At 47.0% G+C, this 23482-nt stretch overlaps 1 protein-coding gene across 5 annotated transcripts in view; it reads right to left on the reverse strand.

Moving 5' to 3' along the window:
• The window catches only part of EVC (EvC ciliary complex subunit 1), a 71224-nt gene that overhangs the window by 16268 nt on the left and 31474 nt on the right, over positions 1-23482 (reverse strand). For all 5 annotated transcript variants that reach the window (XR_010983258.2, XM_068106853.2, XM_068106855.2 and 2 more), the window contains 2 exons: positions 23113-23214; positions 11200-11358 (listed from right to left, as the gene is read on the reverse strand). Coding sequence is in view for 4 of the 5 variants with exons in the window: in XM_068106853.2 (XP_067962954.2) it covers positions 11200-11358; positions 23113-23214 (261 nt within the window). In the remaining variant the exon portion in view is untranslated. The remainder of the gene's footprint in view (positions 1-11199; positions 11359-23112; positions 23215-23482) is intronic.

The following is a 23482-nucleotide window of genomic DNA, read 5'->3' on the forward strand; positions in this document are numbered from 1 at the left end:
TTTCAAGCCTTAGAATGACGAGCCTTTGTTAAATTCACCAGGATAACGTTAAGAGGGTAACGGGTAATGCTAAGGGTAGAATTTGCGCAGGATATCAGTAAGGATAACGTTCAGTAAGGATAACGTTACAGTTAACAAGGAGGAGGGGGAAATGTGAGGTCGGACAGCCATAAAAGCTGCGCCGGTGACCAAGAACTTTCCAGGAAGGATCAGCCCAGAGCAATAAGATGGGAAGCAAGCTAATGAAAGAAGGGGAACCCCTCAAGGGAACCCCGGCATCTTTCATGTTTAAGAGGCATCATTTTGCCGCGGTAAGACCAGGAAAGGACTGGGTTGTTTTAACTAAAGATTTAAGTAATCCCTGGCCAGAGGAGGGATCGTTCGCACTTGACAAATTGGAAGTGTTGTACGGAGCTTTGGATAAGCTAGAAAAGGAAAGGAAACACTTCCCACCCGATTATTGGAAGGTGTATGGGTGGTGGGAGAAGGAAGGAATGAAGCGACTGGCGGCCTCAAGACAGGCTAGCTTGGCAGGGGAAGTACTGAAGCTTCAGGGCCAAAAGAAACAAGCAGACAAGGTTCAGGACAAAACAATCAGGGAGGTAGTTAAGCAAGCAAATCAGCGGCTAATGCCGCTCGTCCAAAATCCGGACCAAGACCCCGCGACAGGGGAGGTAGCCACCATGCCTCTACCCCCCCAAGCCCTGAGCCCTGTCCCCGGGCCACAGGCGCCACCTCTCCCACCCCCGCCCCTGTTTCCCCAGGGGTTAGACCCCCAGAAAACTAGACCAGCTGCCCCTCAGGTTCACCTTAGCCCGGGCAATCCATTTAGAGGACAAGAAGTTAGTGGGGCGGACAGCGGGGTCACGCCTCCAGAAGGGCTAGGAGTACTGTACCCCTCATTGGAAGGGTTCACGGAATCGGAGAACCCACAGCCTACAATCGGGATGTGTCCCTTAAAAACCATAGGACTGAACAGGGGGGCACCCATTAACATCAGGATAGCCTGGAGAGAATCAGATTTGGCGTCTATGCAGGAGCGGGTGAGAACCTTGCTGGCTGAACAGCCCGGTCAGATACCGGAATTCATGCGTTTGTGGATACAAAATACAGGCGCAGATTGGCGGGACGTCTGCCACATGGGGAAGGCTGTATTGCCCGCGCGGGTGTGGGACCAGGCCAAAATACACGCACGCTGGCCAAATGTAGCACCACCCCCGGCCCAAACCGCGGCCCAGACCCTCGCCGATTGGGAGGCCCTCGTCGACCTATTGTTGACCGGGGTATACACCGCACTGATGCCAGCCGCGGGGCCAGATTGGAATAAAATATACGGCCTAAAACAGAAACATGGCGAAGCAGCCATCGATTGGAGAGAGAGGGTAGAAAGAGCAGTGTTAAAGTGGGGAGGACTGGGCCAGGTGCGGGCACAAGATCTCCCTCGCGCTGTAGTGAACAATTTTTTGGTAGAAGGAATGAGACCGGCAGTTAGGAAGCGCATTCAAACGGCTATGATAGGATGGAGAAACACCCCAACCGACCAACTAGTCGAAGCGGCCGAACAATGTGGCGACGGCGACGATAAGAAGGCCGATGTTAAGGACGACATGTTGCAAATGCTTGTCCAGGAAAAACGGGCCCAACTCAACCAAAATAAGAAGGGAAATCGAGGCCAAGGACGGGCCCAGAATCGGAACACCAGGATAGAGCCCAACGAAGAGTGGGGCCGCGATGACGAAAACGACAATGACGCCGACGACAACGACAGTGGACGAGTCGACATGCGGACACAAGGGCCCCCTCCCCAAAATTGGAACCCACAAGGGCCCCCTCCCCAAAATTGGAACCCACAAGGGCCCCCTCCCCAAAACTGGAACATGCAGGGGCCCCCTCCACAGCCGCAGAGCTGGGCCGTGCAAACACCCCCTCCACAGACCTGGGCAGTACAAACGCCCCCTCCCCAGAACGGGTATCCACAGGGACCCCCTCCCCAAAACGATGGGCCTCCCCCAAGTTATTGGGCCCCAAGCGGAGCAAACGGGAATGGGCCGCCACAATGGGGACAGCGGAACCAACAGCCTGCGAGGCGTCCGACGCTACAGGGTTCGCGCAATAACAATGGGTACCCCGCATCCACCGCTCCACAGGGGGCGTGCTTCCGCTGCGGACGGATGGGACATTGGAAACGTGATTGCCGGGGGCCCCGCCAGGGATACCCGCCACCGAGAAATCAAGTAGCCTATTGACGGGACGCCGGCGGGCCGCCCGTAGAATGCCCCCTCTTGACTATGACACCAACCGAGGAGCCGACCTTGACACTAGACGTGGATGGGCAACAGGTAGACTTTCTCGTCGACATGGGTGCGACTCGCAGTACTATTAACGAAGGGCAGCTACCATCTTTGCGCCCCACTGATAGGGACGTTCAGATAGTGGGAGTTTCAGGCTTGCCCCAAGCGCTCCCTATTTCAGAAGAGGTAAGAGTGGTGTGCGGCCCACTAGAGGCTAGACACGCTTTTTTGATGACTACCACCGCCCCGACTAACTTGTTGGGACGGGATCTACTTTGCCGTTTAGGCTGCCAAATTTCATGCACGGAGCAGGGAGTTTTTGTAGATGTCGCGGAATCCAAACGCGATCTGTTAATGATGGCATTGTCTCGGCCCGGCCCCACCGCCTACTGGTGGAGCCTGGAAAAGGGGGCTTTGGCCACTTGGGCACACGTCCTAGACACAGTGTGCTCCCGGAACGACGGGTTGCGAGATTGGCTGCGCGTACACCAAATTACAACAGACGTAAAGGACAACCCTCCCCATTGCACGGCTTACTACGATGCCAGGGGTGACGACGACGAGTACCGAGAAAAGATAAAGGGGTCAATAGGTAAGAATTCGGACCTACTATTGTCAAATATATGGGTTGGACGGGAGGGAATAGGCGTCGAGGTAACCCTAACTGCGGAGCAGCAGGCGTTGTCTCAGTATCCCGCAGGGGTGGACGCCCATGTTACCCTCACCACCGCCAAAGGGTGGCCGGCGGAAAGTGTAGGCTGGATGGTGGGGCGCTTGCGAGAAATTCCGTGCAGCACCATTTATGAAGTGGACCACTGGACAGTGACGGTGCTCGACAAGGACGAGGGGTATTTGATCACCCTTGAGGAGCAAAGCATAGAAGGAAAATTTGAAGAGACAGACCTGCCCCCAAAGGGCACCCACGTTGTACGAACGGTGTCTCAGAGCCCGGGCGAGTCCGATGACCTTTTGGAGGAGGTTCCGGCTGATTTGTGGCCCCAACACGACAATGATGTCGGGCGAATTCGCGATGCCAAACCTCTGGTAATACCGGTCCAACCAGGAATGCCCCTCCCAAACGTGAGACAATATAAATTGCGGCACGAGGCCGATGCGGGCATAGAGCCAGTGATTCAATCTTTGGTGAAACAGAAAATAATTGTGGAAACTAACAGCCAATGCAACACACCAATTTTGCCCGTGAAGAAACCAATGCAGGATAAATGGAGGTTCGTGCAGGATTTGAGGGAAGTAAACAAAGTTATACAAGGCATACACCCAGTGGTACCAAATGCGGAAGCCCTTATGACATCTATCCCACCGGACGCAACACATTTTACCATTATTGACCTATGCTCTGCCTTTTTCTCCATACCTATCGCACCTGAGTCACAATACTTGTTCGCCTTCACCTTTAGAGGGCGCCAGTTCACCTGGACGGTGTTACCCCAAGGGTTCTCCGACAGCCCCACCCTGTTCTCCCGAGCGCTGCACCGCGATTTGGCAGACGTGGAACTAAAAGGGGGTTCGGTGTTGTTGCAATACATTGACGACTTGTTGATTTGTTCCCCTTACAAGGAAGCCTGTGAAGGGGACTCCATGGCCCTGCTAAGAGCCTTGGCGACCAAGGGCCACAAGGTGGGACGGAGAAAGCTCCAATTTGTACGGAAGGTAGTAACCTATTTGGGTCATGCCATTTCACACGGGAAGCGAGAATTGCATGCCGGACGGGTAACCGCCATCATGGAATCGCCACGGCCAAGTACGCAACGACAGATGTTGCGCTTCCTAGGTATGACGGGTTACTGCCGCTCTTGGATAATCGACTACGCGCTACTTGCTAAACCGCTGTACGAAGCCACCAGAATAGGAGAACCGAACTACTTGGTTTGGACGGACGAATTGATGCGCTGTTTCGAGGGGCTGAAAAAGGCATTGGTAACGGCACCGACTTTAGGACTCCCCGATTATGCGAAACCATTCACCCTTTACACTCATGCAGTAAGGGGTTTTGCTCAGTCCGTTTTGACACAGACTCATGGAGATAAGGAACGACCGGTAGCCTACTTTAGCAAAAAGCTAGAACCGGTCGAGCAAGGGTTTCCGGTGTGCCTGCAAGCCGTGGCAGCGGCTAGGTACGCAGTGGAAAGGACAGCGGACATTGTAATGGGGCACCCGGTAACGCTACAGGTACCACACTGCGTCACTTCACTGTTACTACAGCGGACAACACAACACTTGTCGACCACTAGATTAATGCAATACGAAACAGCACTGATTACGGCCGCCAACGTCACCATTAAACGTTGCACTACACTCAACCCGGCCTCACTGATGCCCACCCCAGAGGAGGGCGAACCCCACGTATGTGTCGATGTAGTACAGCAAGTCTCCACGGTACGTCCGGACTTGAAGGACGTTCCCCTCGACAACCCCGATCGTGTGTACTACGTCGATGGATCAGCTAAACGCGGATGGGACGGCTCTTTGCTATCCGGATACGCGGTGTGTTCAGATAATGAGACGGTAGAAAGCGGGCGCCTTCCGCCCACATTTTCCGCCCAGCAGGCGGAGCTGTGCGCCTTGACTAGAGCATGCAGCTTGGCGGCAGACCTTGCCGTCAACATTTATACGGATTCAGCATACGCGCACGGGGTAGTTCACGCCAAAGGGGCAATTTGGAAGATGCGAGGCTTTCTCACATCTGCGGGTTCGGTCATAAAGAACGGCGAATTGGTTGAAGGGCTACTCCGAAGCATCTTGCTTCCCCGCGCAGTCGCGGTAATTAAATGTCGCGGCCACCAAAAGACAGACTCTGACGTCGCCCGAGGCAACGCCAGAGCGGACGCAGCGGCAGGAAAAGCGGCCAACCAACAAATAGGACGGAACATGCCGATGGTAACGCGAGCAAAGGGGGCACACACGCAAACTGCCAACGTACCGACCTCAGGACCAACCCTCTCCTCGCAAAATGGGTGCACCATCATCACCGCCTCACCGACTAATGAGGACGTTATAAAACTTCAAAACGCAGCAACAGCAGCCGAACACGATGACTGGATAAAACGAGGGGCCACACGCCCCGGACCAAATGCGATGTGGACCCTTCACGGAAAACCAATAGCACCCAAGGAACTACTGCCTTGGCTGGCACGTATGGGACATCAAAATGGCCATGTGTGCCAGAGGGGGGTGATGGAACAGATAAACTATACCTGGGCGGCACCGGGACTGTCGCGAATCGCATCAGAGGTGTGCCGGTCATGCGCGGTTTGCCAACAACACAACAGGGGGGCACCACCAAGGCACCCACATAATGCGGGCCATCCCCGACCAATCGGGCCCTTCTGTCATGTCCAGTTTGATTTTATAAACATGGAACCAAGTATGTCGTTCCGCTATGTCCTGGTAATCGTGGACATGTTCACAAAATGGGTCGAGGCCTATCCATGCGTTAAGTCAGACGCCCCGACAGTAGCCAAGCGCCTCGTGCGGGATTTCATGTGCAGATTCGGCATCCCTCAGAAAATTTCGTCAGACAAAGGGGGCCACTTCACGGGAGAGGTGATTAAGGGTATCCTAAAGGCACTGGGCGTGAAACAATCTTTCCATTGCGCTTATCACCCACAATCAGCGGGACTTGTGGAACGCACCAACGGGACTCTGAAACTCAAGGTAACCAAGATCTGTGCAGACACAGGTTTGAAGTGGCCGGAAGCACTCCCGCTGGCGTTAATGAGTATTCGGTCCACTCCGGGCCGCACCACGGGCCTTTCCCCCCACGAGATATTAATGGGACGACCTATGAGTTTGCCTGTTTCGGCCCCGATGGACATGTCCAAACTTGACTTGCCTGTGATGGATGACATGCTTTTAAAGTTTTGCAGAGGATTGTCCAATGTGGCACGCAGCATCCATGCCCGGGTACGAGAGGCGTTGCCTGAACCAACAAGCCACGCCATCCACGACTTCCAGACCGGCGATTACGTGCTCGTAAAACACTTCACCCGCAAGAACGCCTTGGAACCAAGGTGGAAGGGACCAGTCCAGGTGTTGCTGACTACACCAACGGCAGTCTTTTGCGAGGGCAAGACCTCGTGGATCCACGCCACGCACTGTAAGTTGGCCATACAAGCACCAGACACTACACCACAGCAACCACAGCTCAGTAAGGATGGGCCTAATCATAGGTACGATACTATTGATAGCGACAGCAGCTAGGGGAAGCTCCGATCCCAATAGATGCGAAAACGGAACCCGACACCTCACCGTAACATGGGGACAAAGAGTATCACTACCATGTTTCGAACAGAAAACCCTGTACACAAATTGGGTAACCGTAAGATGGCTAGCACTGTCGGCAGGGCCTGGACGCGTTGGCATTGTACTACGAAAGGTACGAGAGTTCCGGGAAGACGGGCAAGCTAGCATCAAGACCTTGGCCCAACCAGGATACCAATGGGGAACCCCTGATTTTAAGCTACAAACATGCACACGCCTAGAGAAAGACATGACTATGCAGGTCCGGTGCAGCGTCTGGACCCCTGGCGCGGCCAGTGGCGAAAAGAACTACATACGATGCAACGAATACATACTCACGCCGCAACCCCAGGATAAGGCCCCAAAGAAGGGTGAAAACACATATTGGAAAGTGGCAAGGGAGGTGGCAACAATTCAAAATAGGACACACTGCTGGTCGTGCATGCACTTTCCCCAAGCAGGCACCACAGGAATACACATGATAGTGCTACCTCTGTCCCTCAATGACCTCTGCTCACAACCTATCGATTCCCCATGTTTAGTCACCACGCTGGAAAGAGAAGGGGTTGACAACGGCAAGAGTTGCAATCGACAATTTAATTATCGCCCGTCAATGATTGCCCATGTGGCCGAGAGGCCTGCCCCCGTCTGGGTCAAACCACAGAAAGGGACGGTCTGCCTCCAGGGTTCCGGCCACTTGCGTATGGGAGAATCAGAATGCGCCTACACTCTCCCCGGGAAGCTGGGACAAGGGAGCTCGGGGATTACATTACGAATAGTACTGCAAGATAAACACAACCACAACATAACGGCTATAACATTCTCTAGGGGGGTTAGTAGGATTAATGGGGTGGTAAAGGGACTCCAGTGCTTATCCACCCACCTGGTCCCACCCCATGGGACAATGTTTATATGCGGCGACAAGGCTTACCCCTATTTACCAAATAATTGGGGGGGCACATGTTATCTGGGTTCAGTCCTTCCTGACGTTGAGATACTGGATGAGCTAGACCCAAAGTCCTTGGACAGGCGACATAAGAGGTCAGTCATGAACGAAGATGGAACCACTAAACTACACGGGAGCCTATGGGAAAAGGTGTTAGGTTTCTTCTTCCCAGGTGCGGGCACAGCCATGAACAGCTTCCGGATAGACAAATTGGCTTTGGCCCTAGAAAAGGTGGCTAACGACACCGCTACGGCTCATGACATACTATTGGACACGGTAATTCACATGCGTACAATGGTGATGCAGAATCGGGTGGCTTTGGACATGCTCCTGGCAGAGAAAGGAGGGGTATGCGGAATAATAGAGGGAAAATGTTGCACTTACATACCTGATCCATCCGAAGGAGTGTCAGCCGCAATAGTGAGACTAAGGGAAACTAGCCACGCCCTGACGATCGATCGGATCGCGCGCAAGAACTCTTATAAATTTAGCTGGCTCACTGACTGGTTCCGGGGATGGACGGGCACCATAGTGAAGTGGTTATTGACCGCACTGGCCGTGATAATCGGGGTAGTAATTTGGGGGGCACTAATGAAATCTTTAGTCCTCCTCTGTATGAGAAAGTATTTTACAGGATGGAAAGTGAAGAAGCCGCCGACAACGACTATGGTTCTGACCACAGAGGCCGTCGACCTGAATGGGTCCTTCAACAAGGCAGATGTGACCGGCGCTCCGGAAAATTGTATTGATTTTTGTGATGACTGTGATACTTGTGTTGAAAATCCCATGTGGGAACTGGCTGCTGCCTGTAATGATGTTTGTGATGACTGTGATACTTGTGCTGTAAACCCCTTGCGTGTACTGGCTAACGCCTCTTATGTATTACAAGCTGACAGCTGTACACCCCCTTCCGACCCAACTATGGATCTGATTGCGACGCTGGGTCTGGCAGTCGAGGGACCCGACGTGGATATCCTAGACCCGCAAGCCGACCAGGCGTCCATGGGAGACTTTGACATAAAGGAAGTCCCTCTCTTTGTTTCAAAAGTTTTAAGTTCAAATGCTTCAAGTGAATCGGATTTTTACGCTCTGTACCCTGACCAGGAAAATGAGACACAAGATACTGACGACATTATGTATTCCCCAGAACAGCAGCACGTGAGAGATCTCATGGGCATGATCGTTGATTAACTTCGAAGATCTGCAAGGACCGCGTCTGCAAAGGGTGGGGGGAGCAAGTTCCGCAGGGGAGGTTGCTGGCCCTCTGGCGGGGCAGAACCTCATCTGGACCAGACGCCTTCGTTGTGGATCCGAAACGTTAATGGACTTTCATGTTCTGAGCCCTCAGGTTCCAAGCACGCACCACACGACACGTTCCCCAAATGCACGGGCGAGGCGCTATGTGCGCACGGTATGCCCTTGGGAGATACCCGCATTACACGATTGTCTTTCAATAAAGCCCGATGCGGCACGTTGTCTCTTGAGATACTTCGTCTCGACGAGACAAGAGGAAGGGATGTCAGGTCGCAGATCTGTTACTGCTTAATGCTCTGTTATGGATGTCGTTTGACTAATATGTTATGTTATAAATGCTGTTTAAAAATGCTATTTCATAAAGTTAATAAAAGGTTGCCGCTTCGCTTTAGTTTAAAATGAGAAAATACTCGCTTCATCCGTGCTGAACGAATGGCCTCGTTGTATACGTGTGCCCCTTGACGGCTAGATAAGCCTAAGTCATAAACCTTCTCTCTTCTCCCAGACGGCGCCTCAAGCCGCGGGCAGGAAAATGGATAATATGCGCGTGGAATGTGTAACTTTACGTAGGATGCTTGAATCGTAGACATAAAACCTTTGATAAACTGCCAAAACATTAACTATATTTCGTATAATCACAGTGACGCTTGTGTTACAATAAATATGCTTTGAATTTATGTTTAAATGAGAAATGTGAACTGAAGGTACATTTAACACCTGGAACTCATCAGAACGCCCTCATTTACTTTATGGTCTTATCGGAACCAAGAATGCAATCCCCCTTTCGGTGAGTTATATTTTCTGTCACCTCGGAGTCTTGAAACCACATCTGGTCCGGATCCTGACGGTGCGTGCTTCACTCCCCCAAGATGAAAGGACGGATGACGGTGGGGGCTCGGCGCACTGGGGATGACGGTGGGAGGAACTTTCGCCAGTTTTCTTTGTTCTCTCGGAGATTTTCTGATAAAGCGTGTCCCTATATAAATGGACTGTGAATCAATGTATCCCCAGGAAGGCAGACGTGGCATGACGGTGGTTCGTGCTGTAGACGTCTCACTCTCCTCCAGATCTGTATTAATTGGTATTTAATAAAGTTTCGTCATTCTCATCTGTTGGTGAACTTCTGTTACGATCAAAGAGTGGTTCCCCACACGCACACTCACCTCTAGCCTGGGTTTGAATCCTGACCCAGCCATAAACTGTCATCCCAGTGTTTCACAGGCAGGGTGATTCATAAATGTGTGTGCCGTCCCTCGGATGGATGTTAAACTGGTGTTCAGTCTGCCAGCATTCGTTGGTGGACATTAACTATAACATGGTGTCCTTCGCGAAGTCAGCGAGTAATCGTTGGCACCCTGAACAAATTCCAGATTCCTGCCATAACCAGCACAGGGCACAGCCGCAGCACAGCCAATGATGCTACCCCACAACCTCGTTTTATAGAGGTTGTCCCCCACAGCCAATGATGCTACCCCACAACCTTGTTTTATAGAGGTTGTCCCCCACAGCCAATGATGCTACCCTGCAACCTTGTTTTATAGAGGTGCTCCCCCACAGCCAATGATGCTACCCCACAACCTCGTTTTATAGAGGTTGTCCCCCACAGCCAATGATGCTACCCTGCAACCTTGTTTTATAGAGGTGCTCCCCCACAGCCAATGATGCTACCCTACAACCTCGTTTTATAGAGGTTGTCCCCCACAGCCAATGATGCTACCCTGCAACCTTGTTTTATAAAGGTGCTCCACCACAGCCAATGATGCTACCCCACAACCTCCTTTTATAGAGGTGCTCCCCTACAGCCAATGATGCTACCCCACAACCTCCTTTTATAGAGGTGCTCCCCCACAGCCATTGATGCTACCCCACAACCTCGTTTTATAGAGGTTGTCCCCCACAGCCAATGATGCTACCCCGCAACCTCGTTTTATAGAGGTGGTCCCCCACAGCCAATGATGCTACCCCGCAACCTTGTTTTATAGAGGTTGTCCCCCACAGCCAATGATGCTACCCCACAACCTCGTTTTATAGAGGTTGTCCCCCACAGCCAATGATGCTACCCCGCAGCCTTGATTTATAAAGGTGCTCCCCCACAGACAATGATGCTACCCCGCAACCTTGTTTTATAGAGGTGCTCCCCCACAGCCAATGAGGTTACCCCGCAACCTTGTTTTATAGAGGTGCTCCCCCACAGCCAATGAGGTTACCTCGCAGCCTTGATCAAATATATATATTTTAAGGTCTTGAGTTACAAGGCTTGAAGACTGACAATTTAGATTTTGACTCCAAGTCTGAAAAAGAAAAGAGTACCTGAGTCAGACATGTGTCCAAGTTCCTGAAACAAGTTATAGATGATTGCTGAAAGGAGATAATAATTTTGGCATTGTGACCTGTGCAGAGCAGAAAGGCGGAAAAATGTGAACCGACCGTGGACAGCACAAAACTCACCGATAAGCGTGCAGCTTGCTCCATTGATATCAGAGATTCAGCAAGAGCGAGACTTTCTGCAAACATCATCCCGACAGCCTCTGCTCGATGTGGTGCCAGTCCAGCTCCTCGAGCTAACCACGCTTGTACCAACTCAATGTGACTCAGGTACACAGACACCTGCAGATTTATTGGCTTATGAGTCACTCGTTTCCATGTGGTCAACTATTCCACCACCACTTTTCAAAAAATAAATAAATAAATCGTGCTAAAGCAAAAAATGGAATATATTAATTAATTAATTAATTAAAATCGGCTTGCTGTGATAACATCCGCATGAAGGTGGTTCAAAGTATTCCCATTTTTGATCCTTTTTAACGTTTTTTAATTCTAGTCCTTTTCATGATGCCCCAGCTAACATGAATGTGCGAATCATCAATGTGCCCCCCTCCTCCCTACTCCCCTAGATATGCTACCCTGACAGAAACCAAAGTTTGGGCAGCCTTCGGAAACATGTTACATTTGGTTGGATTTGGTTTAGTAGTTTTTTTTAGTTTTTGGAGCATATATAAATAAACAACAAACACGAACTCTCATATATATATATATATATATACTCATTTGCTTCATCCAATCACAAATTACCTTCACAAGAAAGGAACCTATGCTCATGCATTATTTATTAATTTATCGTCAGCCTTTAACACTGCACAACCATTTACCCTTTGAAAGTGTTGAGTGACCTGTGCCTGAACCCCCATATCATACTCTGGGTGGAAAGTTTTTTTACTGGACCGTCCTCAGCAGGTGAAGGTGAATGGTAGCTTATCAAAGTTATCAATCTTGGATACTGGTGCTCCACAAGGCGGTGTATTGTCACCTCTACTGTTCACTCTGTACACCAATGGATGTGTTGCTCTCAAAGAAGTTTGTAACTTCATTAAGTACGCAGACGATATCGCCATTGTCCGCTGTGTTTCCGATCAATCATCCTTTGTATCGTACCTCGATGAGATCGACACATCCAATAAGTGGTGTGGGGACTTTTGTCTTACTCCGAATGTGTGCAAAAGCAAAGAGGTGACATTGGATTTTCAAAAAGGTCACAATCATGAACCAGTAACCACAAATGGTGAAAAAGTGGAAATTGTTAACAAATTCAAATACCTGGGCACAATTATTGATAACAAGGTAACCTTTGATGAAAATAACATAACACTGCTGTGTAAAATAAATCAATGTAAAGATTGTATCTCTCAGGAAGTTTAATTTATTTGGTGTTAGCTGGCACGTGATGCGGATGTTAACTAATTCCTTGCAGATCAGCGTTTTGTCATTTAATTTGGCTTCTTCGTGTAGTTATCTAAATGTGCAGAATAAGTGAAGACTGAGAAAGGTAAATCAACAATAAGTCAAGAAAATTTGCCCGAGGTCACACAAGCATTGAAAGTTTGTGGACCTTAAAGTGTTGGTATGTGGTGGGAAGAGAGACATGTTACCATCAAGCACACAAGTCCCTTAGTCAGTCAACTGAACACGAATCTGCTTGCGTCTCTGCACTCCGTTTTCCTGCTGCGTTATCAGGACTCCGTTCCATTCCCCAGACTCGGACCTGCTGCTCTCAGACCAGTGGACCTCTCAAACCAACTCTACTCAAGCTTCTCTCTCCACTCCTCAGAGCTCGACTCAACTCTGCACAACTGGACGCGACTCTGCTCTCTTTTGTTCTACAACTCTGACTCTCCAGAACTCTGACTTTCTCCGCAGAAGAGGACTCCACCAGGGATTTTATCAACCGCGCTTCTGTCGCCACTCACGTCCACGTTTCGTGATCCAGCCACGACAATTGGCTGGTGCTCTGGAAACCAGTCATCGCGATTGGTTCCAGCGATGCGATGAGGGCGACGGTTGGCACGACTCTGGCAGCGCTGGTGCTTTGGTATCACAGCGAAAAGAACGCTCGCAGTGTTGGTGCCCTGGCTCTGCGGTGTTAAACGTGTTTGAGGTATGCTACCGAGGTGTTACTCAATGGATTTGGGGCATGATTTGGTCTTTTGAATGTGGTGTGTGGTGGGAATCTATAAAGGGTTGAGACGTGTTTGAGAATGAGTGTTTGAGAAAGTGTGTTTGAGAATGGGTGTTTGAGAATGGAGTTTGAGAATGGGTGCTTGAGAATGAGTGTTTGAAAATGAGTGTTTGAGATTGAGTGTTTGAGAATTAGTGTTTGAGAATGGGTGCTTGAGAATGGGTGTTTGAGAATGGAGTTTGAGAATGAGTGTTTGAGAATGGACTTGGAGAATGAGTGTTTGAGAATGGACTTTGAGAATGAATGTTTGAGAATGGACTTTGAGAATGGACTTTGAGAATGAGTGTTTGAGAATGAACGTTTGAGAATGGACTTTGAGAATGAGTGTTTGAGAATGAGTGTTTGAGAATAGGGTTTGAGAATGAGTGTTTGAGAATGGAGTTTGAGAATGAGTGTTTGAGAATGAGTGTTTGAGAATGAGTGTTTGAGAATGAGTGTTTGAGAATGAGTGTTTGAGAATGGAGTTTGAGAATGCATACTTGAGAATGGAGTTTGAGAATGGAGTTTGAGAATGGAGTTTGAGAATGGAGTTTGAGAATGGAGTTTGAGAATGCATGCTTGAGAATGGAGTTTGAGAATGGAGTTTGAGAATGAGTGCTTGAGAATGAGTATTTGAGAATGAGTGTTTGAGAATGAGTGTTTGAGAATGGGTGTTTGAGAATGGAGTTTGAGAATGCATGCTTGAGAATTGAGTTTGAGAATGGAGTTTGAGAATGAGTGTTTGAGAATGGAGTTTGAGAATGGAGTTTGAGAATGGAGTTTGAGAATGGAGTTTGAGAATGGAGTTTGAGAATGGAGTTTGAGAATGGAGTTTGAGAATGAGTGTTTGAGAATGAGTGTTTGAGAATGAGTGTTTGAGAATGAGTGTTTGAGAATGGAGTTTGAGAATGGAGTTTGAGAATGGAGTTTGAGAATGGAGTTTGAGAATGGAGTTTGAGAATGGAGTTTGAGAATGCATGCTTGAGAATGGAGTTTGAGAATGGAGTTTGAGAATGAGTGCTTGAGAATGAGTATTTGAGAATGAGTGTTTGAGAATGAGTGTTTGAGAATGGGTGTTTGAGAATGGAGTTTGAGAATGCATGCTTGAGAATTGAGTTTGAGAATGGAGTTTGAGAATGAGTGTTTGAGAATGGAGTTTGAGAATGGAGTTTGAGAATGGAGTTTGAGAATGGAGTTTGAGAATGGAGTTTGAGAATGGAGTTTGAGAATGGAGTTTGAGAATGGAGTTTGAGAATGCATGCTTGAGAATGGAGTTTGAGAATGGAGTTTGAGAATGAGTGTTTGAGAATGGAGTTTGAGAATGGAGTTTGAGAATGGAGTTTGAGAATGGAGTTTGAGAATGAGTGTTTGAGAATGGAGTTTGAGAATGGAGTTTGAGAATGGAGTTTGAGAATGGAGTTTGAGAATGAGTGTTTGAGAATGGAGTGTGAGAATGAGTGTTTGAGAATGGAATTTGAGAATGATTGTTTGAGAATGGACTTTGAGAATGAGTGTTTGAGAATGGACTTTGAGAATGAGTGTTTGAGAATGGACTTTGAGAATAAGTGTTTGAGAATGGACTTTGAGAATGAGTGTTTGAGAATGTACTTTGGGAATGAGTGTTTGAGAATGATAGTTTGAGATTGGAGTTTGAGAATGAGTGTTTGAGAATGAGTGTTTGAGAATGAGTGTTTGAGAATGAGTGTTTGAGAATGAGTGATGGGGAATGGGTGTTTGAGAATGGAGTTTGAGAATGCGTGCTTGAGAATGGACTTTGAGAATGAGTGTTTGAGAATGATCGTTTGAGAATGGAGTTTGAGAATGAGTGTTTGAGAATGAGTGTTTGAGAATGAGTGTTTGAGAATGAGTGTTTGAGAATGAGTGATGGGGAATGGGTGTTTGAGAATGGAGTTTGAGAATGCGTGCTTGAGAATGGAGTTTGAGAATGGAGTTTGAGAATGAGTGTTTGAGAATGGACATTGAGAATGAGTGTTTGAGAATGGACTTTGAGAATGAGTGTTTGAGAATTAGTGTTTGAGAATGGACTTTGAGAATGAGTGTTTGAGAATGGACTTTGAGAATGAGTGCTTGAGAATGGGCTTTGAGAATGAGTGTTTGAGAATGGACTTTAAGAATGAGTGTTTGAGAATGGACTTTGAGAATGAGTGTTTGAGAATGGACTTTGAGAATTAGTGTTTGAGAATGGACTTTGAGAATGAGTGTTTGAGAATGGACTTTGGGAATGAGTGTTTGAGAATGTACTTTGGGAATGAGTGTTTGAGAATGGAGTTTGAGAATAGAGTTTGAGAATGAGTGTTTGAGAATGGAGTGTGAGAATGAGTGTTTGAGAATGGAATTTGAGAATGATTGTTTGAGAATGGACTTTGAGAATGAGTGTTTGAGAATGGACTTTGAGAATGAGTGTTTGAGAATGGACTTTGAGAATAAGTGTTTGAGAATGGACTTTGAGAATGAGTGTTTGAGAATGTACTTTGGGAATGAGTGTTTGAGAATGATCGTTTGAGAATGGAGTTTGAGAATGAGTGTTTGAGAATGAGTGTTTGAGAATGAGTGTTTGAGAATGAGTGATGGGGAATGGGTGTTTGAGAATGGAGTTTGAGAATGCGTGCTTGAGAATGGACTTTGAGAATGAGTGTTTGAGAATGATCGTTTGAGAATGGAGTTTGAGAATGAGTATTTGAGAATGAGTGTTTGAGAATGAGTGTTTGAGAATGAGTGATGGGGAATGGGTGTTTGAGAATGGAGTTTGAGAATGCGTGCTTGAGAATGGAGTTTGAGAATGGAGTTTGAGAATGAGTGTTTGAGAATGGAAATTGAGAATGAGTGTTTGAGAATGGACTTTGAGAATGAGTGTTTGAGAATTAGTGTTTGAGAATGGACTTTGAGAATGAGTGTTTGAGAATGGACTTTGAGAATGGACTTCGAGAATGAGTGTTTGAGAATGGACTTTGAGAATGAGTGTTTGAGAATGGACTTTGAGAATGAGTGTTTGAGAATGGACTTTGAGAATGAGTGTTTGAGAATGGACTTTGAGAATGAGTGTTTGAGAATGGACTTTGGGAATGAGTGTTTGAGAATGTACTTTGGGAATGAGTGTTTGAGAATGGAGTTTGAGAATAGAGTTTGAGAATGAGTGTTTGAGAATGGAGTGTGAGAATGAGTGTTTGAGAATGGAATTTGAGAATGATTGTTTGAGAATGGACTTTGAGAATGAGTGTTTGAGAATGGACTTTGAGAATGAGTGTTTGAGAATGGACTTTGAGAATAAGTGTTTGAGAATGGACTTTGAGAATGAGTGTTTGAGAATGTACTTTGGGAATGAGTGTTTGAGAATGATCGTTTGAGAATGGAGTTTGAGAATGAGTGTTTGAGAATGAGTGTTTGAGAATGATTGTTTGAGAATGAGTGATGGGGAATGGGTGTTTGAGAATGGAGTTTGAGAATGCGTGCTTGAGAATGGAGTTTGAGAATGAGTGTTTGAGAATGGACATTGAGAATGAGTGTTTGAGAATGGACTTTGAGAATGAGTGTTTGAGAATTAGTGTTTGAGAATGGACTTTGAGAATGAGTGTTTGAGAATGGACTTTGAGAATGAGTGTTTGAGAATGGACTTTGAGAATGAGTGTTTGAGAATGGACTTTGAGATTGAGTGTTTGAGAATGGACTTTGAGAATGAGTGTTTGAGAATGGACTTTGAGAATGAGTGTTTGAGAATGGACTTTGAGAATGAGTGTTTGAGAATGGACTTTGGGAATGAGTGTTTGAGAATGTACTTTGGGAATGAGTGTTTGAGAATGGAGTTTGAGAATAGAGTTTGAGAATGAGTGTTTGAGAATGGAGTGTGAGAATGAGTGTTTGAGAATGGAATTTGAGAATGATTGTTTGAGAATGGACTTTGAGAATGAGTGTTTGAGAATGGACTTTGAGAATGAGTGTTTGAGAATGGACTTTGAGAATAAGTGTTTGAGAATGAGTGTTTGAGAATGTACTTTGGGAATGAGTGTTTGAGACTGATCGTTTGAGAATGGAGTTTGAGAATGAGTGTTTGAGAATGAGTGTTTGAGAATGAGTGTTTGAGAATGATTGTTTGAGAATGAGTGATGGGGAATGGGTGTTTGAGAATGGAGTTTGAGAATGCGTGCTTGAGAATGGAGTTTGAGAATGGAGTTTGAGAATGAGTGTTTGAGAATGGACATTGAGAATGAGTGTTTGAGAATGGACTTTGAGAATGAGTGTTTGAGAATTAGTGTTTGAGAATGGACTTTGAGAATGAGTGTTTGAGAATGGACTTTGAGAATGAGTGTTTGAGAATGGACTTTGAGAATGAGTGTTTGAGAATGGACTTTGAGAATGAGTGTTTGAGAATGGACTTTGAGAATGAGTGTTTGAGAATGGACTTTGAGAATGAGTGTTTGAGAATGGACTTTGAGAATGAGTGTTTGAGAATGGACTTTGAGAATGAGTGTTTGAGAATGGACTTTGAGAATGAGTGTTTGAGAATGGAGTTTGAGAATGAGTGTTTGAGAATGGACTTTGGGAATAAGTGTTTGAGAATGTACTTTGAGAATGAGTGTTTGAGAATGAGTGTTTGAGAATGAGTGTTTGAGAATGAGTGATGGGGAATGGGTGTTTGAGAATGGAGTTTGAGAATGAGTGTTTGAGAATGGGTGTTTGAGCATGAGTGTTTGAGAATGGATGCGCATGCGCTAGATTGGTCGTCACGTCTCTTCAAAGTTGTCCCCGCGCGCACGCTTTCGAAGTTAAGTAATTTTTCACAATTGTGTTTTTGTCGAATCTGTATCTTTCTTTCGGTGGATGTACCGATTGGGGTGACTTTAATAGGTTTCTCGGTGTTGGTTTTTCATACCTGTGTACAGAATCGTCGTTTTTTTCGTATCGTGTATTCTGAGGCCTAGTGTAGTGCTAGTAGGCTACCGTGTCAGCCCTTGGCTTGAGGCTTTATTTTGGTCTCAGCGGTTCTTCGATCGCGCTGCAAATTACTTTCTGTCTCTGTTTTTCACGGTCTTTTCACCCCATACTTCCTTGTTTTAAAATCTCAAAAAAAAAAAAAAAAAAATTTCCTTCCCTGTTCTTATCCGTTTGTTCATTCTTATTTGTTCGTTCGTTCTTCGACCACGTTGTTCGTGATCACGTGATCACGTTGTTAAAAAATGTTTCATCTGTCCCCTGAAGAACTTTATTTTGTCATATTCTATAACACCTTTTTCTTCTTCTTCTATAAAAGGATGCTTTCGACTTGCTCACCAAATCTAATCATTCCAAAAAAAAATTCCATCTCTTACAGTGCATCTTTCATTCATTCCCTAAACTCTCCAGAACTCCACCCATCCTTCAGCGTCCTCAAATGTATTTTTGACTCGAATGTCTCAAGAAACTCATTTTGCAATAAATGTTCATTTCCCATCAATCGTACACTTTTCAAAATCCAATCTCACCCCTTCCCTCCAAATCTTCCCCATCACCCATCTCTTTCAAATCTTCCCCCTTGCCCCTCCCCCCCAAATCTTCCCCATCACCCATCCCTTTCAAATCTCCCCCCCTGCCCCTTCCCTCCTAAACTCCCCCCACTCCCCTCCCCTCCGAGACTCTCCCTCACTCCTCCCCTCCTAGACTCCCCTCTCACCCCTCCTCCTCAAAGCATCCTCCCCGCTTCTTCCCCCTTCCAACTTTCACCTTCGTCTCCCTCAACCTTCTGCCTCACTCTTCCCCCTCCTCAAATAACACCTCACTGCGCCTCACCCAATCACCATCAAACCTTTTGTCTGCCCCATTCTTCCCTTTCTCCAAGCTATTCTGTAATCTCTGACACACCTTCAACAGCTCTCCCTACCTCTTCCTCCTCTTCCACATCTTACCCTACCGCTCCCCCCCCCCCCTGTTCTGTATCCGATGCTCCCCCTTCCTCTTCCTTAACAGTATGGACCTCAAACATCCGGGGCCTTCGCTCAAACTTAACTGATCTCTCCATACAGGTTGCTTCTGACAAACCAGATGTGATCTGCTTAACAGAAACTTTCCTCCTTCATGATGTCTCTGATTCCTTGGTATCTTTCCCAGGTTACTCCCTCCTCCGGTATGATAGACCTGAGCCTCGTCCTGGAGGTGGGGTTGCTATCTTTATAAAAAACTCTCTTCCTCACTCGCCCTGCACTGCCCTCTCTCCACCTCACCCCCAGGAATACCTTTGGCTACGGCTTCCCCTTCGCTCCCACCTTTTGTTCATATGTGTCTTGTACCGTCCACCAAACAGTGATGACTCCATCTACATCTCGCTGTCTGATAATATGTACCAACTTCTATCTACCCATCCCAACTCTCTCTTCCTCATATGTGGTGATTTCAACTGTCACCATGCCAGTTGGCTGGGGGTGGGTACCTCTCTCACCAGCCATGGCTCTTCAGCAAAGGACTTCTGTGACTCACTGGGACTGACACAATCTGTCAATTTCCCAACCCGGATCTCAGTCAACGGAGCATCTTCTCTTCTGGACTTGGTTATGACTAACTTCCCTGAAAATGTCTGCTGCTCTTCTTCTGCTCCAATCGGCTCTTCTGATCATGTGCTTGTTAAAGTGGACATCTCTCTGACCATTCTCAGAGAGCCTCCTCAGCATCGACGAGTCTGGCATTTCACTCAGGCCAACTGGCACGGTCTTCAAGCAGCCATCAATCATCTGGACTGGTCTCCCATCTCTACTGCCTCTGACATCAACTCATCCTGGGAATTCTTCCAAAGTAAATTGCTCTCTCTCATGCACAGATTTATCCCATCTCGTCTTCAGTTGTCATACCCTTCCTCCCGTCCATGGTACACGGAATCTTGTGGTGAGGCTATTGCCCAGAAACAACTTGCTTTCGTCTCCTGGAAAGCAAATCCAACGGAAGGAAATCTCATTTCCTTTCACAAAGCCCGAAACAAGTGTGTGTCCACCCTCAGGAGAGCCAGGAAACAATATCTCTCCGTTCTCAGGACCGAACTCTCTTATCTGTCTCCCTCTTCCAAATCCTGGTGGCGTCTGGTCAAATCCGTTTCTGGTGTTTGTTCCCCCTCCATCCCCTCCCTCACCTCAAATGGCCACACGGCTGACTCCGCACGTGAAAAAGCTGAATGCCTCAACTCTATGTTTGCCTCTAAATCTTGTGTCCCAAACCCATTGTACCCGGTGGGTACAGAGAGGGCTCTGTACCCACCGTACCCAGTCGTACCCAGCTGCTCCTGGACTCTGTGTCCTTTCCTCCTGACAAGGTGGAAAAGTTTCTGTCAACCCTCGACTCTGATTCTGCAACTGGACCTGACGGCATCAGCCCACGGGTCCTAAAATCATGTTCTTCCGCTCTTTCACTCCCTCTCTCTGTTCTCTTCACCCTCTCTTTTGCTCAAGGTCATCTTCCATCTGCTTGGAAATCTGCCAACATCACCGCTTTGCACAAAAAGGTGCAAAAACAGATCCCAGCAACTACAGACCAATCAGCCTTCTCCCAATTATCAGCAAAGTCATGGAATCCATCATTGCTTCAGATATGAAATCTTTCCTCTTCTCCAATGGCTTGATCTCTGATCATCAATTTGGTTTCAGACCTGGACACTCCACTCTGGACATGCTGCTTCTGCTTTCTCAACAATGGATGGAGGTCCTCAATGCCAAACAGGAAATTAGAGCAGTCTCCCTTGACATATCACGTGCCTTCGATACGGTCTGGCACCCCGCTCTGCTCACCAAACTCTCCTCTTTTGGTATCCATGGAAATCTCCACGCATGGCTGGTGGACTTCCTCTCTAGTCGTAGTCAACGTGTGGCCCTGAATGGGTTTCTCTCATCTCCTCTTCCTGTTCAGGCTGGAGTTCCCCAAGGCAGTGTTCTGGGCTTTTTCTGGTCTTCATCAATGATCTCTCTGACTCTCTTGAAAATCCTCTCTATCTCTTTGCTGATGACTCTACTCTCTGTCGCTCCAGTCCTCAGATCGGCAGTCTGCAGCCTCCTCACTCTCTGCAGACCTTGACAAAATCACAGACTGGGCAAACAAGTGGAACATGTCTTTCAATCCTGACAAATCTCACACTCTTACGATGTCTCTCCGAAAAGACCGACTGGACAACCCTCCCATCCACTTTCTGAATAATCCTCTCCAAGAAGTTCTGTCACTCAAGCTTTTGGGTCTCACTATCTGCCATGATCTTTCCTGGGAAAACCACATTTAAAATCTGGCCTCCAAAGCCAGTCGCCGACTGGGCATCCTCCGTCGTGCGAAGTCCTTCCTTGGCACACCTGAGCTCCTCATCACATACAAGGCTTTCATCCGCAGCTCAATGGAATACTGCTCTCCCCTCTGGGCTGGTGCTCCTGCCTCACACCTAGCTCGCCTTCACGCTGTTGAAACCAAAGCATTCAGAATCATTGGAATCTCCCGCGATGAAGCTAACTCCAAGGGCTTCTCACTCACTCACCGCAGGCAGGTTGGTGGTCTTTCCGTCTTCTACCGACTCCTCTCTGGCCTTGCCCCCCCAGCTCTCTCTGGGCTCTGTCCCGCAAATATTCCTACAGGTCGCACAAGATCTGCCTGCAACCCTCTTATGGTCAAACTGCCAAAATCAAGACTCTCTGCTCACCTTCACTCCTTCATTCCTCTTTTCTCCCACCTCTGGAACAAACTCCCTCACTCTCTTCAATCCCACTCCACCCTCCAAGTCTTTAAAACAGCTGTGCACCACCATCTCTTATCTTCCCCCATCCAAAACCTTGATCTTTTCTACCCCCACTAATTTCACCCCAATTCCACTTTTTTGAAATACCAATTTCTGTCCAGGAAGTCCTTGGTGTCCTTGTGTTTTATACTTCTCCCTCCCCCCCACCCCCCCTTCCCATGCCTCCTCCCCCCGGGCCCTCTCCCTTCCACACATCTCCCTGCTCTCGGATGTTGTGTTTGTGTGCTTCCCCTTCTCTCCCCATCTTGTCTTCCGCTCCCTCTTTTTGGGTATTTTGTTTGTCTGGTTGATTTGTTTGTGAAGTAAATGTTAGCTCTTTCACGAGCCTCGATTCAGTGTACAAAAATAATAATAATAATAATAATAATAATAATAAAAAAAAGTTAAAAAAAAGGACTTTGAGAATGAGTGTTTGAGAATGGACTTTGAGAATGAGTGTTTGAGAATGGACTTTGAGAATGAGTGTTTGAGAATGGACTTTGAGTACATAGTTGGAGAATGAGGAAGCGACCAATGGGGATAGTTCTAACTACATTCTCAACACATCTTTCCGTTCCACCAATACAAGGGGGAGGGGTAATTTAGCTAAACAAAATTGCTGCAGATATAACTACACTAGGAAACCCTTTATGTTGGATATGACACTCCCAGGGACCTTCGAAAAACATAACAATATGTTCGATGCAGGGGTATTCCCCAAGAGACGTGTGACATTGCTGGGTGTATGATCTGCACATTCACTTCCACCTTGATGTGGCTTGTGTTCACCAACTCAATGTGACTCAGGTACACAGAACTTGTGTTCACCTGTGGGCAGGTTTTTCCATCACCTTTGTTATTGTTGTACTGGTTCCTCATTGAAACTCATCTATATCATGCAACTACCTATTGTCAAATTAACCATTTCCAAACAAATCAGCTGAAATTTTAATGCTCTTTTTCTTTCTCCTTCATTCTTTATCTTTAGTTTATCCTCGTTAGGATTACACCCTATGCTTAGACATGAAGGAACACCTTTTTGTGCAGCCTCATTTTTTGCTGCTATTGCATATTGTTGATTTGACTGTTCATATTTTTAATCTCAAAACCTGAGTTTATTTATTTGGAAATGAAAAATACTCACGCATTCACAACAACCCCCACGATAGTTCAGGCCAAGAAAAGGTTTTGGTTCCACCGTTCCTTGGGATTTTCTTTGCATTTCCTTCTCCTGTGCTTGCAATGACTGCGGAGCAGAAGCACAAACCAATGAAAGATAACAAATACATTTCAACTCAACAGTTTTAATAATCATTGGATTTTAAAATGCTTTTGATCTGCACAGGTTTAATATCGTTGCTGATCTGTAAGTTATGAATAACATCACCTTGCACTCCATAAGTTAAAAGCTAAGGGATCATTTGAATATCAAGACACAACAAGCATGAAAGCATTCCTCTCCACTGACTTGTAGGGAAGAATGGGATTGAAGAGTGTTGAATTTGGTTCCATAG

Source organism: Myxine glutinosa, chromosome 2, assembly GCF_964187855.1.
Source record: "Myxine glutinosa chromosome 2, kmMyxGlut1.1, whole genome shotgun sequence".
In the NCBI taxonomy this organism is placed as follows: domain Eukaryota; kingdom Metazoa; phylum Chordata; class Myxini; order Myxiniformes; family Myxinidae; genus Myxine; species Myxine glutinosa.